Source organism: Cryptomeria japonica, chromosome 7 (genome assembly GCF_030272615.1).
Source record: "Cryptomeria japonica chromosome 7, Sugi_1.0, whole genome shotgun sequence".
NCBI classification, from domain to species: Eukaryota; Viridiplantae; Streptophyta; class Pinopsida; order Cupressales; family Cupressaceae; genus Cryptomeria; species Cryptomeria japonica.
In genome coordinates, this window is record NC_081411.1 from 39,408,065 (window position 1) to 39,431,365 (window position 23,301).

General features: G+C 36.3%; 1 protein-coding gene across 1 annotated transcript; it reads left to right on the top strand.

Annotated features, from left to right (window-relative positions):
• The first annotated feature begins 21,682 nt into the window (after positions 1-21,682).
• On the top strand, positions 21,683-22,949 carry LOC131056242 (short-chain dehydrogenase reductase 2a-like). The gene is made up of 2 exons (XM_057990601.1): positions 21,683-21,958; positions 22,100-22,949. The coding sequence occupies exons 1-2, from the start codon at positions 21,933-21,935 to the stop codon at positions 22,887-22,889; spliced, it is 816 nt and encodes a 271-aa protein (XP_057846584.1). The 5' UTR covers positions 21,683-21,932; the 3' UTR covers positions 22,890-22,949.
• Positions 22,950-23,301: the final 352 nt, after the last annotated feature.

Consider the following 23,301-nt stretch of genomic DNA (forward strand, 5'->3'; position numbering starts at 1 on the left):
TCAATTCTGCAACTTCAAAGGCTTCAGTTGAGCTCATACGACCTCCTTTTCAGGTGTCGTTTTTTTGAAAGTGTATATTTTTTTGTCTATTGTCATAATCTATGATCAATTTTTAGAGATTTTGAGTGGAAATTGTACTTTTAGATATTGGTCTTATTTGGCCTATTTGGTACTTGTAAATTGCTTGGACCTTAGTTTAGATCTCTTGCATTATTATTTTGAGTCTCTTTTGGCCTTATTTAGATATTTGTAAAATTGAAATCAGAAGTTCACTTTGCCATTTTTTGCAAGTGGCCCATTCTACATGCACTAAGTATAAGGTGCCAAATCATCACTTTTGGGGCGGTTCTTTGATTGAGTGAATTTGGGGGGGAGTGTCTTGTGTTATTGTGCCTCTCTTTCCTTGTGTTATTTGATTTTTGCAGCAATGAGTCCTCATAAATTTCCACCTTTAACTCCACATAATTATGCATCATGGAAAATTAAAGTATGGAGCAAATTAATGGAAAAAGGTCTCACGCATTACATAGATGGAACAATAGAAGCACCACTTGATCCTCAGGTTGATCCTAATGCTCAGTTAGAATGGCTCACTAAGAATTGCATGGCTCTTGGAACTTTGCGTAAGTATGTGTTAGATGACCTCATCTTTCATATTGAGAAGTGTACTACAATTAAAGATGCTTGGGATATGTTTCAGAAATTGTATGGTCAAATTAATGGAAAAAGGTCTCACACATTACATAGATGGAAGAATATCATCACCACTTGATCCTTAGGCTGATCCTAATGCTCAGTTAGAATGAATCACTAAGAATTGCATGGCTCTTGGAACTTTGCGTAAGTATGTATCAGATGACTGTTGGCAATATAACAAGGATATTGAGAAGGTTGTTGATGATTATGGACATAACTGATTAAAGATGTTTTACTATCTTGATATTATTATTTTGTCATTGATGTCAAGAAATTGATTTTCTAATTCAGTATGATGTTGCCATATCTTAAGAAATATGATATGAAGATTATAAAGAAGTCGGTAAAGACACAGGAAAGAATATGATGAATATAGGGATAAGTTATTCAATGGGCAACTCTACTAAGTCAGACAATGATGAGATCTTGATGTTTTAGATTGTTTTAACATCATACATATGTTGTAAAATGTAAAGGTTAATACTACACTATGTTATCAGGCAAAGAACCTAGTCGGTAAACCCTAAGGAACCTAGTCGATAAACCCTAAGGTTATCGCAATCGGTTAATAAAGACAGAATGTCTACCGAGTAAACTTTAGTATTCACCAAGTTGTAACTGAGCTTTAACAGAATGCATTAAATGCTCAGTTAGAATGGCTCACTAAGAATTGCATGGCTCTTGGAACTTTGCGTAAGTATGTATTAGATGACCTCATCTTTCATATTGAGAAGTGTACTACAATTAAAGATGCTTGGGATATGTTTCAGAAATTGTATGGTCAAATTAATGGAAAAAAGTCTCACACATTACATAGATGGAAGAATAGCATCACCACTTGATCCTAAGGCTGATCCTAATGCTCAGTTAGAATGGATCACTAAGAATTGCATGGCTCTTGGAACTTTGCGTAAGTATGTATCAGATGACCTCATCTTTCATATTGAGAAGTGTACTACAATTAAAGATGCTTGGGATATGTTTTAGAAATTGTATGGTCAAGTTGATAAAATCAAAGGTTACAAGATTGACAATGAGCTCACCAACTTGGATCCCAAGAGTTTTGATACAATCCAAGATTATGTCACCAAAGCAAATGAGCTATGAGCAAAGCTTAAGGATTGTGGAATTGACAAAAAGGATGCTTAGTTGATATTCAACTTATTGGACAAGCTTGCACCAGAATATGCAGCATTTGTGTTTAGCTTCCAAACTCATTGTTTGATAGTAGGGAGTTCCTATGTTATGCCTTCATTTGATGCTTTCACAAAAATGTTGATATTGGAACAATCTAAGTTGTTGAACACGGGGCTTCAAGTCTTCAAAGTCCAAGTCTTTGGTGGGTAATCAAGGGAATCAAGGAGGTCAAGGCAAAGATTCCAACAAGAAGGAGAAGCAATCTAAGTCAAAGCCACAGTTCAGGAAAAAGGACAATCATCCTCTCCATCACAAGGAGATTTTTCATCCTCTTCCAAGAAGGGGACTCCACCTAAGAAGGATAAACCAACTTGTGCATATTGTAAAAAGTATGGTCATGATGAGAATCGATGCCACACCAAGCAAGTTGATGAGTTAACAAATCTTCTTAAGAAAAAGAACATCAACTTGCCATCCACCTACACAAAGAAGGATTCATCTCCTTCCTCTTCCTCACAGTCTAAGGGAAAAGGGCAAGCATTTGTGGCTACAATAGGTTCTTCACAGTAGTGGATACTTGACTCGGGCGTTTCATATCACATGGGTTCTACAAAGGAGTAGTTTTCTTCATTGGAGCCATCTAAGGTACCTCACATTTACATAGGTGATGATACACAAGTTGAGGTTGAAGGGAAAGGTTCAGTTGACATGGATGATAGAACATTTGAGAATGTTCTTTATGTTCCTAACTTTTCTACCAACCTTCTCTCTATCTACCAAATCACTCACTATGGGAATGGGAAAAAGGTTGAGTTTACACCTGATTTAATTGTGGTAAAGGAACTTGATGATGATGCCTTGGTAGAAGTGGAACAAGTCAATGACAACTCAAGGCTTTATTCATTCTCCCATTTTGTGTCAAGTTCTCCTTCGAGTGCCTTGCTTACTCATTCAAATTTAGAAAGTAAGCTATGACATGAGTGGTTTGGTCAGCTGAACTACCGCTATCTTCAATAGCGAGCAACATGAAAGACATGTTCACAGGTCTACATTGAATCAATTTTTCAGAGGGTGTATATTCAGGTTGTTCCATGGGAGATAATCCCGAGGAGAAGTTTGATAAGGGGAAAGCTTGGAGAGCTTTGGAAGTTCTTCAACTTGTTCACAATGATGTAGTAGGTCCATTTCCAGTAGCTTCATTTAGCAAGGCCCGCTATGTTCTCACCTTCATTGATGACTACTCTCGCTTCACTTGGGTCTACTTTCTCAGTCATAAGTGTGAAGTATTTGAGAGATTTCAAGACTTCAAGACTCATGTGGAGAAGCAATTTGGGAAAGTGCTCAAGATTGTTCATACAGATAATGGAAGGGAATATGTGAACAAGAGACTTGAGGATATTTGTACATTTGAGGGGATTCATCTTCAACATTCTGTAGCATACACTCAACAAAAGAATGGAGTTGCAGAGCGCAAGAATAGAACTCTCAAAGAAATGGCTAGCTGTATGATACATGCACGTTCTCTTGATCCCGCCTTTTGGGTAGAGGCTATCAGTTGTGCCACACACATCCAGAATCATGTTCCTCACAAAGCTTTGCAAGGTATTACTCCTTTTGAGGCTTGGGCTGGTAGGAAACCGATCGTCAGACATTTCAGAGTCTTTGGGTGTCCAGCATGGGCTCGCATACCTCCGTAGAAACGCAGCCTGCATTGGAACCTCAAAGCAGGCCTTGCATATTTGTTGGATATCCTGAGGGTGTTAAGGCATATAGATTGATGGATACTGAGACACATGAGGTGTTCATTAAGAGGAGTGTTCATTTTGAGGAAAGCTCTCCTAGCTTAGCCTCTCTACCTCCTCCACCTTCCTCCATTGTGGATAGTGATGCTAGTGATTCAGATAATGATACTCCTTCAACTCTGACTCACAAGGTTACATCTCCGTAGAGTCCACTTGTAGTTGAGGAGTTTTGTTCTCCACCTCCACCTAGACCTTGTTGGGCTTGATGGACACTTGACTCCATCGGTTCTCTTGTTGGGGACCCTTCAGATACACTAAGAACTCAATCACAACATCAGGATCTTCCACATACATTCATTGCTACCACTTCTGATCCACATACATTTTAGGAAGCATTAGGGGTTCCTGAGTGGGACCAAGCTATGGAGGAAGAGTATAGTTCCTTGATGAGGAACAACACATGGGATTTAGTCCATCTCCCTAAGGGGAGAAATATGGTTCGATGTAAGTGGATCTATTGAACCAAGTTTGCAGTGGATGGTAGTTTGGATAATTATAAGGCTTGGCTTGTTGCGAAAGGTTTCTCTCAAGTTCCAGGTGTTGATTATACTGAGATCTTTGCACCCATAGCCAAGATGGACTCCATTCGCTTGACACTTTTTATTGCTGTAGCTCATGGCTGGGTTGTACATCAAATGGATGTGAAGAGTGCTTTTCTTCATGGGGATCTTGATGAGGAGATTTATATGGAGCAGCCACAGGGTTTCATCCAAGATACTTCCTTGCTTTCCAGACTAAGGAAATTTCTCTATGGCCTTAAGCAGGCCCCAAGGGCTTGGTACACCAAGATGGATTCCTTTCTTCTCTCAGCAGGGTTCAATAGGTGTCATTCCAATCGGAATGTCTATAATTTGCGACAGGATGACTCACACTTGATACTTGTGCTCTATGTTGATGATTTGATCATTATAGAGAGCACCACATCTATCATTAGCAATGTCAAATCTGCTTTGCACGACTGATTTGCTATGACTAACTTGGTTCTTTTGCGCTACTTTCTCGGGATAGAGATTTCATAGTCACCTTCTAGGATTACACTATCGTAGCCCAAGTATGCTCTTGATCTACTTGCACAGTTTCATATGGCTGATTGTAAGCCTGCACCAATTCCCTTTCTTTCAGGATTCAAACTTAAGGCTCAGTGTTCTTCTCCACTAGTTGATACCACATTGTATTGTCAGCTTGTGGGTAATCTCATCTACTTGAATCATAAACACCCTTAAATTTCATTTGCAGTTGGCATGGTTTCCCGCTTCATGTAGGAAACACATGAGCTTCATTGGAAAGCCACCAAACTCATCCTACATTACATGCAGGGTACACATCACTATGAGATTCACTATGGCACAAGCATAGGACGTTGCTAGGTTGGTTACACAGACTCTGATTGGGCTAGCGATCTTCATGATCGTAAGTCTACCTCAGGTTATAGTTTTTACCTTGGTTTGGGCCCCATTTGTTGGCATAGAAAGAAGCAGTATGATATTGCTCTCTCTTCGACTGAGGTTGAGTATCAAGGAGTTGTTAATGCAGTGACTGAGATTATTTGGCTTCAACAAATTCTCATAGAGTCTGGGTTCACCACTCCACAACCGACAGTTCTACATTATGACAATCATAGTGCTATTGCAATCTCGAAGAACCTGGTCCAGCACCACCAGACCAAACACATCGAGATCTATATGCATTATATTCGAGAGATGATTCAGGATCAGGTCATTGATTTATAGTATTGTCCTACATTGGAGTAGGTTGCTGACATATTTACAAAACCTTTCACCGAGAGTAAGTTCCAGTAGTTACGAGCTCTCTTGGGGGTGCGGGATGTCTCATTAAGGGGGGTCAGCTAACTTCTCCTTCCTCTCTTGTGGGAAGGACTTTTTCATCTTTGAGGTTTTGTCCTTCTTCTTTGAGAGCCTTTTGTACATTCATCTCTCTTTTGGGGGGGAGTTTTTTCCCATTGGGTTTTCTCCCTTTCTCCGTTTGTGAGAGATTGCATTGCATAGTTTTGCTTGCATTTGCATATTGTACATAGGTACCTATCATGGCCTTGTAGTCGGGACCCATTTTGCATTGTTGACTTGAGTTTTCATTCCCCTAAGTTGCACTTAAAGGGGGGTCTTGGTGTAAATAAATTTTTATTATGGATATTATAACAATTTACTTAAGTTAACTTAGGATAATGCATCTCTTCGTAGTTTGCATTTGAGACACTTGGGGAAGTGTTCACATAGGGATATAGCTTGTAGGAGAAATTCCACCTTTTGTGGTCTTATTTTGTTGTTACACTCCACATTCGGTGGGTCATCCACCTCTTGTGGAATATTATATTATTTTTCCTACCTACCCCTAGTATTTCTTACCTATCCTTGTTTCTCATTGAGCCACATGTCATGATCGTGTGCTCGTACATCCATATGGCCTTGCCTATATAAGCAGGCCCATATTCATTATATTGGTTAATCCAGTTGATCATTTGCATATTGATGAGAATACAGTTTGTTCTTGTCATTCTTTTGTCTCTCTTTTATACTTTTCATTGAGAACTTGATCTTGGCAAAATCTCACAAGGATAAAGCCTATCATAATAAATAGATAATGGATGAGATCATGAAATAATAAATGAGATCATAAGTAAAATATAAGAGTATTAGTAGTAGCTATGACTCCTATCATAAGAGAATGGATGTGATAAGTTTGTAAATTAGTGGATCCTTTGCTTTCACAAGTATCCAAGATGTGAAGTTTTTTTGATAGAGCTTAACTTTGTGACAGAAGACATGAGAAGAGAGTGAAAAAAGTGGCAAGAACAAGTGAAAGTGAGAAACAAAAATAGGGTTTTATATTTGGAATAGCTTGGAGGATCCATTAATAGTGTACTTAGTCATTGTGACATGCATCATTAGAAAATGAATGAAATATTCTCATTTGAATCTCAAACATTATTAGGACATTAGTTTGTCACTCTTCCAACTAACCAAATTATCCTAAAAATCAAACCATGAGATATTAACACTTTGTCTTTACTACCTATGAGTTCAAAATCATGAAATCCTAATAATAGGTTTTGTCATAAATCCATGGGGCACAATGCATAGTTTCTTTTTTTGGGCAAAGCGCGAATGCATAATGCATACTTTGGGGCACAATGCATAATTGTAAATTGGCACATGGTGCAATTTGTGAAAATACATTTTTCCCCTAATTCTATGAGTCAATTGTTAGACAAATTAGCTACACTAAAGTTGTTTAAAATATATATTAATTATTGAAAATATATTAATTACACATTTATTACATATATTATGTTGAGGTCGACTAGGAAGATCTAGATAATGCTCCTAGTGCTTGAACCCAACAAAAATCTATAGTGTCTAACATGAAATATAAGGTCTACAAAATCCAAAACGTGCCAATTTCCAAAACTAGATGAAACAACCATGGTTAGAAGAATTCTTAAAAAAATGTCAGTGATTTGAAAGAAAAATCTAATGATGGGATGAGTATATGTCTACTCATCTATTTTTGAGGAGTGCAATAATAGGAAGGCAGGGGACATTAAGTCAACTTTGTTGTGGAAAATGGGCAAAACGATCATTATATACTGCAATAGTGGGCCCCTTAGGGGCCATTTCCACTATTCATAATGAATACATTTATTGATAATTCTATAGTCTTAGGAAAGATGCCTCATAAATGAGATTTTTGGCTACCATGTCTAGAGGAGCTTTGGTCCACAGTGGAGAGTGGTTAGCCACTTGACAAGGCACATGATTATTTTCAACTGTATCTTTATTTAGTATCTATCTTAGTGTAGAAGAAATCACATTGTGTAGGCATCCAAGTAGGACATCAATACATGAGTATCAAACTAGCATTTACCCCACATAGTGTCATTCATGGGGCATGTTGTTATCCCTTGGACATGTTGGTGCCCCATGAGCATACTTACATCCAAGGTTTGTCCAAGTGTCCATGCAATTAGAAAGATAAGATTTATCTTAAGAATGAGAATTTAGAGGAAAAACACTTAGACGTGTGTCAGCCCAATTTTTGAATTGAACAAATTTTAAACCTTTGTGACAAATTCCTCAAATTGATAACCTCTTGACAAAGAAAGAATTGAAAATTGTTAGTGTACTTCATATTCGACCTAGGCGTCCAAATGTCTCAAATTGATAACCTCTTGACAAAGAAAGAATTGAAAATTGTTAGTGTACTTCATATTCCACCTAGACGTCCACATAGGCTTTTAAGCCTAGCTAGGTAACTTGACACATCTTCTTATGAGGTGTCCAAGTTGTTTATGAGGTTGTGAGTGGTGTCAAATATCCTTCAACATATGTCCCTTATTTCTTGAGCAGTTTTGCACTTAGACCTATGTGTACACAACTCATTTGCATTATTCAGTGTGACATTTCCATTACCTTTTGTACTTCCATTTTAGCTCTTTGTTTCCTGGCTTTTTCATGGTATCAGATCATCTAGATGTTGTTTGCAGGTCGCTGGATATTGTTTTGAAATTTCCTGGCCATTGGCCGAATTGAACATTCGTAGTGAAATTTGCAATCGCTAAAGAAGGCGTGCTCCTTCTGTTGTCGGCGCCTCCTGCGTACAGACGGCATTGACGGCATTACCTTTTCCATAGAAAGGTCGAGTCGACCTGTGATCTCACGAATCGACTTGTGGCCTTTCCCTCCGATGTCTCCTGTGACATTATTCGCACCCCTGTTGCACTTACAAATCCGTTTGTGCTCCAAAGTTGCTGTTTTGCGAATTGCAGGAGAAGCATCTAGTGCCGTGGCAGGGGGGAGTTCGCTGTTCCATTGTGCATGGTGAGAAAATAGTCGCCACAGGAGGTTGAAGTGTGAGTCAAACACCGTGTTTGTCATCGCCTTAGGGGTCGGAGTACAGCAAGCGCTAGCTAGGTTGGACGTGGGGTAATTGGCCCTACCAGCGCGCCATTTGGTGTGTGAACTGCAGCGTTGACCTACACCCTCGAACCTTCGCATTTTTCTGCGGATCAGGCCAGATCCTGCATATTGGATCTGCAGCAGTCAACACGCACTGGACCTGCTCCTCCTTGTTTAGCCACAACTCCCAGCCAGCGCCCTTGGTGGTTGTAGTCTATGGCGACAGGGTGGAAGTGAATTACGACGGTGAGGGCGCAGAAGGTATTTTTGGCATAGCAGCGCCCCATTGGGCCAGGTCATTTGGCCAGCTCGTGCACATTCGATCCGGAGCAGTAGCCATGCATTGGACTAGCTCCTGCTTTAAAAATCCTCTCTTTTTATAATGTTTTTTTTATTTTCTCTCAATTTTTTTTTTTTTTTTAGAAAATATTAAAGTGTGTTGTGAAGAAACTTGTTTTTTCACCACCTCTCCAAAAAGCATAGTCACGCACTGAAACTATAAAGGGACATTTTTTATGTTTTTCTTTGGAGTGGCTACATTGCACCAATTTCTGTAAGTGCCATATTAAGAGGGAGAAAATACATAATCAAATTAGGTGTTATGTGCATTATTTTGCCATTTCGTATGTTGTGGTATTTCTTTCATTTCACTCTTTCTTATATATCATCTTTCTTTTCTGCATTTTACAAAAGCAATTATCTAAGTCAAAGCAATGTGGAGTCTAATGTAACCATTCTACCCTTAACTCCTTTTAATTATTATGATTGGAAGTTGAAAGTAATTCTTGTACTTAAAAACAAAGGATTCTATAGGGTAACAATGGAAATAGAAAAAGAACCTATTGCAGCTAAAGACAAAGAAAAGTATTTCAATAAGTGTGACCAAGCATTTGGTTTCTTGTGTATAAATCTATCTCCTGAATTAGTATTTCACGTCGAGAACATGAAAACACCCAACGAAGTTTGGGAAGCTCTTAGAAATCTATCTGAGACAATTGATGAACTTAGGAGACATGAGTTGGAAAATCAACTCTTAGATCTAAGTCCTAAAGATTTTACTATTCTAGAGGATTTTTTCACTAAATTCAAATCTCTAAAGTTGCAATTAATTAAAATATTATGGAATTGACAAGAAAGAGGATCAATTAGTCCTTTCTATACTTTCCAAATTAGCTCCTGAATATTCAGTCTTTATGTCTACTTTATATTCTACAAAAAAAGCTCTTGGAGCCTCTTGGTCTATATCCTCACTTGATAACTTTATTGTTAATCTTACAAGGGAGCAAGAAAATTTAATTCAAATGGACACTTTGAAGGCTTCTAAACCTCAAGCCCTAGTTGCAAAAAATGAGAAGCCATCAAGTTCAAAAGGAAAGAAGAAGAAAGCAAAAAAAGGGCAAAAAGTGGAAGAAAGAAGATAAAATTGATAACTTTAAGAAGGGTAACTTTTCTCATAGTAAACCAACGAAGGAGAAAGTTAAATGTGCCTTTTCTAACAAGAATGGACATGATGAGCATCAATGCTTAAAGAAACAACTCGAGCAGATTACACAAATGCTTAAGAAGAAGAATTCGGGGCTAGCTGATTCAAATAAGGCATCTTCATCAACTCAAGATAATTTAGAGGACAAAGATAAATCTAAGGCAAGGCCTTAGTTGCTACAACATCTTCATCTCCATCATGGATTCTAGATTCCGGTGCTACACACCGTATAGGTTCTCAACAAGTTGTTTTTTCATCTTTAGAGAACTCTAATATGTCCTCAATTGCCTTAGGGGATGATACTCTAGCATTGGTCAAAAGGAAAGGATTGTAGAAGTTGAAGATGAAGTGTTCCTTCACTCACCACTAATCTCCTTTCTGTGTATCAGATTACTTAACTAGGAAAGGGCATTAGAGTCAATTTCTCTCCAAATTTATTCGAGATAAGAGATTTACAAAGCAACAAATTGGTAGCTATAGGGGAGGCTCAACATCAATCTAGATTGTATACCTTCTTCAACTTTACCAAATATTTTTCTACAAAGGCACTGCTAACTCATTCATATGAAGTTAGTAAATTATGGCATGAGCAATTTGGCCACCTTTACTACCACTATCTTGAACAACTATGTCAACACCAAATGGTTAAGGGTTTACATAAAGTTAAGTTTTCTAAAGGACTTTGTGAATGTTGTGCACTTGGCAAACATCTAGAAGAAAAATTTGATAAAGGAAAATCATGGAGGGCAAAACAAATCTTAGAACTTGTTCATAGTGATGTTTCAGGGGCTTTTCCCTATCCATCTTTTACAAAATCAAGATATGTTCTCACTTTAATTGATGATCTTTCAAGATACACATGTGGGTCTACTTCCTTAAGAAAAATTCAGAAGTATTTGAGTCTTTTCAAGATTTCGAAGTTGTAGCTAAAAACCAATCAGGGAAAGTCATCAAAGTTCTTCGAATAGATAATGGAAGAGAATATGTCAACAACCCTTTTGAGAAATTTAGCATAATAGAGGGGATAGATTTGCAGCACACAGTTTCATATTCCTCTCAACAAAATGGTGTTGCTCAACGTAAAAAATAGATCTTTGAAAGAGACGACAAATTGTATGATTCATTCAAAGGGCCTCACACCATCATACTGGGCTCAAGAAATCAATTATACATGTTACATTTAGAATAGGGTTCCTCATAAATCCTTGAAGGGCATCACTCCCTTTTAAGCTTGGAAAGGATGGAAACCTTCAATTGAGAATTTCAAAGTATTTGGGTCTGCAGCTATGGCACAAATTCCAAAAGAACAATGCAAGGCTATGGATTTACAATCCCAACCTTGCATCTTTTTTAGATATCTAGATGATGTAAAAGGCTATCGCCTACTCCACCCTACCACACACAAGTTGTTCATTGAGAGAAGTGTTAAGTTTCAAGAAATACCTCTTGAAAATATACTTGACACTTCTTAACTTGACGTGGACTCCATAGATCTTGATTGCAGTATTGATGATTCAGATGATTCACAGTAGAATTCTATGGCAAAGTCTTCTTCTTCTTCCACTTCGTATAGTGACGATAGTGATGAGGAGTCATCTTCATCTAGTTTAGGTATTCCATTGGAGGTTGATATTTTTGCATCACCCATACATTACACTCTACAGAGGGCAGATACTAGGGTACGAGATTTAGCCGATCCTAGTCATATACAGATAAATTTTCAGGGGGCCACAAGCCTTCTTTGCTTCAGTTTCTAATCCACAGACATTCAAAAAGGCATCAAACATATCAGAGTGGGATATTTCTATTAATGAGGAATATGATTCCATGATTAGAAACCACACTTGGGATTTGACTTCACTTCCTAAGGGAAGGAAGTTAGTTCGATGTAGGTGGATATATCGAGCCAAATTTGTAGAAGATGGGTCAATTGATTAGTATAAAGCATGCTTTGTTGACAAAGGTTTTTCACAGGTTGAGAGAATTGACTATACAAATACCTTTGCACTAGTTGATAAGATGACTTTAATTACACTCACACTGGCTATAGTTGTGGCACATAGATGGGTTGTACATTAAATAGATCTGAAGAGTGCATTTCTTCATGGAGACCTTGAGGAGGAGATTTACATGGAACAACCAGTAGGGTTTTTTCAGGATTCATCTTTAGTTTGCAATCTAAGGAAATCTATCTATGGCCTCAAACGATGGATTCTTATCTTCTATCTTCAGGATATACTAGATGCCATTCAGATCTTAATGTTTATCTTTTGTGGTAGGATGATTCACTTTTGATATTGGTACTTTATGTTGATGATCTTTTGATTACTGGGAGTACATCATCTGCCATTTCAATGGTGAAGTCAACACTTCACCACAGGTTCAACATGACAGACTTGGGTTTATTACACTACTTCCTTGGCATTGAGATTTCACAGTTAAATTTAGGGATTAAACTTGCTCAACCCAACTACACTCTTGATTTACTTGCTAGGTTTTACATGACTACTTGTAGACCAACTCTGAGTCACTTCCTATATGGAGTCAAGCTTGAGACTTCTTGCACTTCACCTTTGGTTGATGCTACTTTGTATTGACACCTTGTTGGTAGTCTTATTTACTTGACTCATACTAGGCTAGATATCTCATATGCAGTTGGCATGGTTTCCAGATTTATGCAGGATCTCATGAGTTGCATTGGAAAGCAGCTAAGAGGATCCTTCATTACCTTCATGACACACTTGGGTTTGGGATTCATTACAGAGTTGGCTCTTTAGTTGACTTCGTTGGTTTTACAGATCTAGATTGGGCTGGTGATACTGAGTATAGCAAGTCTAATTTAGGCTACAATTTTTCTCTTGGTTCAGGTCCTATCAATTGTTCTAGGAAGAAATAGAATTCTATTGCTATATCTTCCACAAAGGCAAAGTTCAGATGGATAGTTAATGAAGCTACTGAGGCCATATAGCTTCAAAGCATTCTTTCAGAGTTTAGTATTCCTTTCAGGCGACCTATAGTTATCTATTGTGATAATCAAGGTACTATTCAGATATGTGGGAATCCAGTTCTGCATCAGTGAACCAAGCACATAGAGATTCATATGCATTACATTCAAGAGTTGATTCATGGACAAATCATTGACTTAGTTTTCTGCCAGTCTTCAAAGCAGGTTGCTTAAACATCTTCACCAAACCCTTTATTGAGAGAAAGTTCCTTCATCTACGAGCTCTTCTTGTCGTGCGATCTACATCAGCAACAACATCATCCTTTGGAGGAGCTTTCTAGTCTTCTTCTCTTTTTCTCTCTTTTGGAGGATAGTTATTTCCCATAGGGTTTTCTATCTTACTTTTCTTTTTGAGAGATTGCATTGTACACAAGTAGCTCACCAGGCTAGTAGTTGGGACCCATTTCTTATTGTACTCACCTAAGCTATGCTTAAGGGATGGTGCTAGTGTACTTCATATTCCACCTAGGTGTCCACATAGGCTTTTAAGCCTAGCTAGGTACCTTGACACATTTTCTTATGAGGTGTCCAGGTTGTTGAGAGGTTGTGAGTGGTCAAATATCATTTGACACATCTCCCTTATTTGAGAGGTTGTGAGTGGTCAAATATCATTTGACACATCTCCCTTATTTCCTTGGCATTTTTGCCACCACTCCAATTCTTCCCTCCTCTCGTGGTTGCACTTAGACCTATATATACACAACTCATTTACATTATTCAGTGTGAGATTTCCATTACCTTTTGTTCTTGCATTCTACCTCTTCGTTTACCGACTTTTTGAAAGAATAAAGAAGATGTTATAGGTACTTGACATTTACTTACCAACTCAACGTCTCTATCACCAGTTTAAATGTTAATCAACCCTTTGTGTAACTCAAAATTTAGTTGCCAACTATGCATACCACACTAGAATGGAAAGCAAGGAAATATAGAGTGCTGGCCTATCATTCTCACGTCACAATATTCGCATCCACACCAAAGAAAAGTTTTTGTCTCTAGACATTGTCGATTAAGGGGAATAAAGGTTTCCGTCTTTACACTTTAGTTTTCAACATCTGTTTCACTGCCGACATCAAGGTTAATAACTCCATCTCAAATGGCAATTAAAATGTTGATTGGCACTCCTTTGCTAATTGGTAACACATTCATTATTGCCGATCCGAAGTTAACAATGTATAAGGCTGATCAAGGTAAACAAAGCCATCGCTAAGTTCGTACATTTTGGAAACCACCTTCGTACTAACGATAGGCGAGTTAATGACTACCTCTCCATCAACGTTTCAATGAGATGCCATCTTGTGAAATGTAATTATTGGAGGTTATGCGCTAGTGGGTTTATGAAAATAGTTTAAAATTTTTTCAAGAAAATGAAATTGGTAAGCGTAAAGCTGAATTCTACAACCTTTGCCCAGATCATCTCTATCTACACGAATATAAAAGAGCATTGAGACAGCTTATGGACACCACCAAGTCATAAAAGCAATCGAGATTTGGGTCAGATATTGATATTGGAATGCTTTGGCATGCAAGATATGAAGCATAGATGAGGTGGAGGAATTGTTTGAAGGCAATGATCCCATAACATTTTTTTATGATTGTTTGACATACACAATATTGATTTATTGATACTTGAGAAGTACTTTAGTGTAAGTTAACAAGCTTATTCAAAGCACCGAAATAGAGAGAAATTAAATGTGCATAGGTGTTGAGTACAACTTTAACAAGTTACTGATTTAGGCTGTGAAGTGCCACTAAATTGTTGTTGGTGAAAGAGGTAATTATTGTAACTACCCAGAATATGCGTAGAATGAGTTTGTTTAGAAGAATGTAACCGCAAATTTGATTCCAACAACTTCAATGCAAATTCCATGGCTGGCAAGTATGCTAAATGTGGATGCATTTACAAAGCATGTGAACAGTTTATCAGAATAATGTGCAAGCATGGACCACATGCTAATTGTTTGACAAGATACCTCTAATATATGTAATCTCACATAATACAATTATCGCAAGTTGCCAAGACAAAGTATGAGCATATATCAAAAGTGTGAAGGATAAGAGAAGCGACTATAATGTGGTAGTCAAGATTGCCAAAGTAGAATTACATGCGAAACGTGGAAGTTTACACTGTTTGGGAAATTGAATTTTTACTGAGCCTGAATACACCTCCTGTTCACCTACCTATCAGGAGCAGGTACAGGCTGGAAGATTGTTTGCAGGCATTGGGATCTCAATCTTCAGTTGTCCCTTACATACAGCAGCAACAGCCATTTTTTGACAGTGAATTAAACGAGGTGGGTAGTTTCGAAATTGAAATTTTGTTAAAAAAATTGATGTAAAATTATACTCTACTAGATATGTTCCAAGTTGACAAAATCATTGAGGAAAAATTACGATATATCAGTGAAGTGCTTCAAAGTTCATATATTTTCACTTTTCATATCGGTCACATTTCTATGGATGAGGACATGACCAGTACAATTATGAAATGTGTCTCACAATAAAGAATATGATTTTTATTTCTAGGTTTGAAAATTACTTTTTCTAACCCTTTGAAAAAAAATTGATGTAGAATTATACTCTACTAGATATGTTTCAAGTTGACAAAATCATTGAAGAAAAAAAAAAGATATATAGATGAAGTGCTTCAAAGTCCATATATTTTCACTTTTCATATTGGTCACTTTTTTTTTATAGATGAGGATATGACTAGTACAATTGTGAAATATGTCTCACAATAAAAAATTGTGATATCTTTTATTTCTAGGTTTGAAAATTACATTTTCTGACCATTTGAATTTATATTTCGGATTAATGAGTGTCTATTTTTACAAAGACGCCAAGTCAATGATTTTTAGTCGTGATTGAAGATAATAAATCCTTACATAGATTATCTTATACTATTTTTTTTTTTCAATAAAAGTGTATTATTCCACTAAACTTTTTTATTAATATTTTTTATTTTTTACATAGGATTCAAAGAGCATACCAGAGGAAAGAACCCTCGGAAGAAAACCTCCGGTCACAACTCATAAAATAAACCTATAGTATCTAACAGATCAATTTATACACCCCGCCTAAAACTGCATACAAAATGCGGTCACAACACATATAATGTCAGTTTTGCATAGAGTCCATATGACAATTTGCCAAAAAAACCCATCGGATAATTTTCAAATGTAGACTCCATAGCTACTATCAATGGAAGAAGACAAAATTTTCAAAAGCCCTGTGCCAAATCCCATGAAACAAAAATCTTCCTGCCAAAAAAGAAAGTATCAAAAAACCTTTGGAAAAACACTATTATATCAAATACCATGATCTCGAACTCTTCTCTAGACAACGAACATGAATACTTGAAATGAAAGGGGAAAGCGTGAATAATTATCATCATAAAATTTTACATCGGCGTTACTCAAGAAAATCATATGACTATTGCTGCAAACCTTCCCATACCCTAGAAGGAATTTCCTCAAAACCCACCTCTTGCTGATTAGCATTGCTATCAATGGCTAAATTTGTCAAATAATCTGCAATCTTATTAACTTCTCTGTAACAATGGGATAACAAGAAAGATTCAAACAATTCTAATTTTTATAAAATGGGATCAAGTATATACTGCAAATTCCAACAATTCGATTTCTTTTCCATAACACATTGAATAATCACCATAGAATCACCTTCAATTATTAAGGCCTTAATTCCCAAAGAGATTGCCATATCCAATCCAAAAGACAAAGCATGAAATTTCGCATAATTTTTAGTTTTAAAACCAATAGAATGACACTTAGCTCAAATAAAATTTGCATTGTGATCATAAATTACCATGCCTACCCCAGCTGGCCCAGGGTTACCATGAGAGGCCCCATCAAAATTCAGTTTAAAGTGCCCTTGCAGAGGAGGTTTCCATCTAGCAGAGCATCTCTTACCTATTGCATCATTCTTTTTCAAAATTGAACCATGAGAGGGTAATACTGACAGCAGCTTCCAAACTCTAGTAACTCTACTATCCTAGTGTGAAAAAGAAGTAAGATTTTCCAAATTCTTATAAATAAATGACAAAGCAACCTCAGAGATTGAAGACTCATTTTTTAATAGAACCTCAGACACAGGAGACCTTGTTTTTTTAAATATCCTGTTGTTTCTCTCTAGCCAAAAATTCCAAATCATAATAGATGGAGATATGATCCAAAGGCATGCATAAAAAGATGAGGCAAACATAAAGGGCCAAGATCTAAAATGGGAAATGAGATCCTTACCAATAACAAAGGATATATTTAACTTCTCAAACAACCACTGCCAACATTCATAAGCATAATCACAATGGAGGAATAGGTGTGAAGAAGATTCCAAATTTTTGTTACAAAGGACACAAGGGAAAACAACAGTAATACCAAGCCTGTCTAGTCTCATACCTGTAAGGGCTCTATCCTGAACTGCCAACCAAGCAAAGGCTCCAGCTTTGGGAAGACAATCTGAATGCCAAAACAACTTATAAGGCCAAGAAGATAAATCTTTAGCAACCATAAGAGAGTTGTAACCATCTTTAACAATGTACTTACCACAAATATTCTTTGTCCAAATAAGTTCATCCTCAGAATCAGAAAGAAATACAATTCTATCCCCCAAAATCTTTTCAAAATATAATTTCATTCTTTGATCAACATCTAAGAAATGAATCGACTTCCATCTAGCTAGCTTAAGGGGTCCACTAGTCACAATTTCAAAATAATCTGCTACAAAAACACCCCAAAGGGAGGAAAGAACAGTGATCAGAGGAGACCATTGCCTAATATTCACCAAAGGTGTGTTTCCATTCCATACTTCATCCCAGAGTTTGACCTTTCTACCATTATGAACAATCCATGAGAGATGAGGCAAAATAACTGATCTACTTTTACAAAGGAAATTCCAAATAGCAGAACCTGAAGGCAAATTTGAGACTTTAAAAATGTACTCTCTCGGTCCATTATTTAAATATTTGGCAAACATAATTTGTGCCCATAAGGAGCTAGGCTTGTCATATAATTTCCAAACTAACTTAGCACCTAAGGCTAAATTCTGATTCTCTAGACTCCGAATTCCTATTCCCCCAAGTTCCTTAGGCAAACATACCTTATCCGGTGCAACTAAAGGGAGTTTCTTTTTGCCATCTTTATTATTGTTCCAAAGAAAATCTCTAAGAGTATCTTGTAAAGTAACAATGGCTATTGATGGATACTGATATCATTAAATGATTTTTTTTTATGCTATTAGATGTGTGCAAGAGTTGTCCATTCTATTGATTCACTAGATATTGAAATGAGTTGAGGTTAGTATTTAAATTACAACTTTAAGGGTGGAAGTAAAACACTTTGAACTTCAAATTGACACATAATGATTAAGTGGAGAAAAATAAATAGATAACAAACTTAATTTTTTGAAGTCATTTGAACAATCATAAAAAAATAACCTGAATTAGATTATCAAATTATAAAGAAACTTGAAATAAGAATAAGTAAAATTAAAGTTACATCCAATTTTCTAATATATCTATATATATAATAATAAATATGAATTAAATTATATATTCATTAATAAAAATAATAAAATTAAAAAAATAACTAACCAAAATAATTCTAAAATAGAAAAAAAAAGTAAAATTACAATTTTTACCCTTACAAATCTAAATATAGAACCTTGGATCTGATCACTTAGTAAATAATACAAAATATCTTTAGTAACAATCACTATGGGATCTTTTCTGTCTTTTAAGTACAAGTCTGGGTCATTTGCCATTTATTATGCCGAAGGCGTCTCTTACTATGGAATGCACAGGCTAAATTTTGCAAATCAATGGTTTACATTTACATAGAGGCATGCAAGATGATTCAAACATCTGCCATCGTTGATCGATTTTCGTCAAATTTAGTAGCGCTTTCCTCGGAAACTCTCATGGAAAATGGTGACATGACAACCATATTGATATTATTCAAGCACTCAAAGATCGTTGGCCTTTAACAGTTCGCTGACATGACAACTGTATGGTACTGACATGGCAACCATATTTCAAGTACATCACCGCTGAGGTTTAAGCACCCATTAATGTTAATAATGTTAAAAAAGGATTTTTTCTTACCACTTGCTTTATGTGGTAGATCTCTCTATGATTTCTATGTCATATTTTTTACCTCTGGATTGCATTGATCGAAACACCCCACTTGCATAGGGTCGGGAAATAGTATGGTCTTCGATAATTACAAAGGCTTATAGCCATGAGTATTGATTAGAACAAAACAAGTCTCTTGCACTATTTATTGTGCGAGTGAAATGGGGGTTAATTCGTTATTCTTTCATATTTTGTGTTGCACTGTCGCATTATTTTACTATGGAAAGGAAGGGAGATTGAGGGCGGCAGCTCAAACCTAAAATTTTGCTCTACATTCAAAATATAACCATGACTACAGTATTTTGGTGCTAGAGTAGGGTAGATACAACACACTAGATTCAGATTTAGATTTCACTATACCCATTATATATTTATCTCGATCTCTGATTGGGTGAGAGGGTCAAGCATAGTTATGTAGTCAACCAAGACCAAAAAATGAGGAATTAAACATATTATTTGCAGCATGTTGGATAGGAACAACTCAAATCCACGTTTGCTAGGCTATTTTAATAATCTAATTTTAATTTAATGTTCACCGTTATTTATTCTTCCTTTATTAGGGTCTATTTTCACTTCAAAATATATGTACTTTATTACGGTATATTTTCACTTTAAAATATATGTACAAAAATTAATTACATAAGACGAATTTTATAAAATTGTGATAATGTAGTTAAATGATTTTTATATGGTTTTAAAATTAAAAAAAAATTAAAACGAATTACAAATTAAATTATTTTGATATAATTATATTTATTATTTCATATAATATTTTATTTAATATAGATTATATTATTTATGTATATTGTATAAAAACACATAACTAATAAATAATATACATTTTATGTATTGCAAATTAAATTGTATTATTGTATATAATATTATATAATGTAAATTATATAATTTATTTCTAAAATATATTATAAGTTTTATATTTTGATTGATTCAAAATAATTTCACTTGAGATAATTGGGTTTTTCATGATGATTTTTGACTTGAGTTTTATCATTGGTCACCTTTAAATATAATAAGCCTTCTATTAACAATATTATAGTTATATTTAATAACTGATATTATATTCTATACTTATTATAGAATATATTACATATTAATAAATATAATTAGTATATAATATATTTTTAATATAGTAAAAAATAATTTATATTGCTCTTAGACCTCCTCTCTCGCTCTTACCATGTCTAGTTTTATCTTCTCATCTTTCCCTCTTCCTCTCTATCTACATCTCATTATCTCTCTCTTATTCGCTCCATCTCTCCATCTATCTTCCTCTCTCTCTATCTATGTATATCCCTCTCTTTACCTCTATATGTATTACTTCATATATCTTTATATTTCTGTCCCTTCATCTCCTCCTCTCATTGACTGCATCTTTCTATCTTTATTTAACCCTCTCCCTCTTTTTCTCTCCTTCTATCTCTCCCTCTTTATATATAAATATATCTCTCACCCCTCCATCTTTCCTAGTATTTATCTCTTTGTGTCTCTCTATATCCCTCAAACTATATCTTACCACGTCTCCCTCTCCATCCCCCTCTATATATATTGGTCTATCTCTCCCTCTCCATCTCTATATATTAGGATATATCTTCGCTCTCTTTCTTCCCTCTTCCTTTCTACCCATCTCTCTCACTGCCCTCTCCTCTATATTTCCATTCTCTTCTCTACTCATCTCTCCCTCCCTTGCTCCATCCATATCCCCCTATTTATCTATTCATCTTTGCCCCTTTCTCCATTTCTCTTCTCATATATCTCCATATATCTCTTTATTTTCCCATATACCTCCATCTATCTCTTTCTCTTCCCATATATCTCTATCTTTCCCTCTTTCTCTATCCTTCTCTTTATCTCCCTCAATTGATCTATCTCCCTCTCCCTATCTATCTCTTGCTCCATCTCAATTTGTCTACCTCTACTCTTTATCTCTTTATCTATCTCCCTATCTCTATCCCCTCACTATCTCTCTCAATATCCTCTTATAAATACTTATATCTTACCTCTCTTCATCTCTCCCTCTCCCTTTGTATCTCTCACTCTTTCTCCTTATCTCCCCCTTGATATCTCTCTATCTTTATCTCTCTTGCTCATATATGTACCTCTCTATCTATTTCTAACCTACTTCCTATCTCCCTCTATCTTCATCTTAACCCTAATGTCATATTTCCCATAATCTCTAAAAATGTCTCGCCATCTCTATCCATCCATCCTTGTCCTTCTTCCTATTTCTCTCACCTATATCTCTCTGCCTTTCTATCTCTATCTCTCCATATTTTTTCTTCCATGTATCCCTCTATCTCTATCTTCTTATCTACCCATCTCTCTCCACTCCTATATATCTCCCTCTCTCTATCATTCTTTCCCTCTCTCATAGTATATTTACCTCTTACATATCTATCTTTCCCTCTCCTCTCCTCTCTCTCTCTCGCTCTCTCTCTTTATTTCTCTCCTCTCCATATCCCTCTCCTTCAAAGATTTTTTAAATGATACTTGTAAGTGGACTTCTCCATTGACCCCTTTATTGAACAAACAAAATCATTTTCTAAAGGGTCTGCTTATTGATCTCATGTAGTACACAAATGAATGCAACTAATAGACCAAAAGTTGTCCTAATTAACCTTCTAACCCTCTTCGGTGTACACATTCACACCAAGGTGCAATTGCTAGTATATATCCCTGTCACAGCTGCATCTTCGAAGTTTTCAATTGAAAGATATTTTGTAACTCGAGAACCATGGCTGCAGCTGCTGTACTGAAAAGGTAATTACATGTTTTTCTTTCCATTTTTGTTTTCAATCCTTTGGTTAAGCCTGTACTGGTATCTAGATTTCTTGTTCTGCAATACAATCATAGTTTATTTAGAATTCTCAGACAATTACGAAGGGTGTTTATAAAATACAGACTGCAAGGCAAGGTTGCAGTAATCACAGGAGGATCAGGAGGACTTGGTGAAGCCACCGTAAGGCTGTTTGCCAATCATGGAGCCAAAGTCATAATTGCTGACATTGCAGATGAAGCCGGTACAAAAGTGGTTGAAACCCTTTCTCCCTGGGCGACATATATCCACTGTGACGTGACCAAAGAGCAAGATGTAAGCGCAGCTGTAGATTTAGCCATGGAAAAGCACGGAAAACTCGACATAATGTTTAATAACGCAGGGACCACCAACATCCAGAAGGGGACCGTGGCAGAGTATGATATGGATCAATTCGAGCGAGTGATGAATATAAATGTAAAAGGAGTAATACACGGCATGAAGCACGCAGCCCGTGTTATGATCCCCAACAAAAAGGGTCGCATTATTTCTATAGCTAGTATAGCAGGTGTAATGGGAGGAGTGGCTACATACTCCTACACAGCCTCCAAACATGCAGTCATTGGGCTGACTAAAAATGGTGCAGTCGAACTGGGGAAATATGGTATCAGAGTGAATTGTATTTCTCCTGCTGCTGTTGTCACAGATATGGTGATGAGGTACCATGGAGAGACTCCTTCAGCAGAGGCAAAGGCCAAGCTGGAGGCCTCGTTAAACAGACGGGCCACATTAAAGGAGGCAACCCTTGAAACAGTGGATGTTGCAAAGGCTGCTCTATATCTGGCCAGCGAGGGATCCAAATACGTAAGCGGTAATAATATTGTGGTAGATGGAGGAATAACAATTGTAAACAACGACTGGGCACTGTACCGGTGATCACTGGCAGACTCCTAAGTCAATTCCACATAAAAGAGAGTGTGGAAATACCATATAGTTGGATCTTTGATAAGATAACATTGTCAAATTTATTTTGTTTTATATGAATTAGTGCTACACTCTTTGGTATCTTTTGACAACTTGTTTGTGTTAGTAAGTATAATGGGACTTATTTTTCTAAAAGATAAGAACAGAAGATTTGACTCTTTAGTCGATTCCACATAAAAGATAACATTGTCAAATTTATTTTGTTTTATATGAATTAGTGCTACACTCTTTGGAATCTTTTAACAACATGTTTGTGTTAGTAAGTATAATGGGACTTATTTTTCTAAAAGATAAGAACAGAAGATTTGACTCCTAAGTCAATTCCACATAAAAGATAGTGTGGAAATACCATGTAGTTGGATCT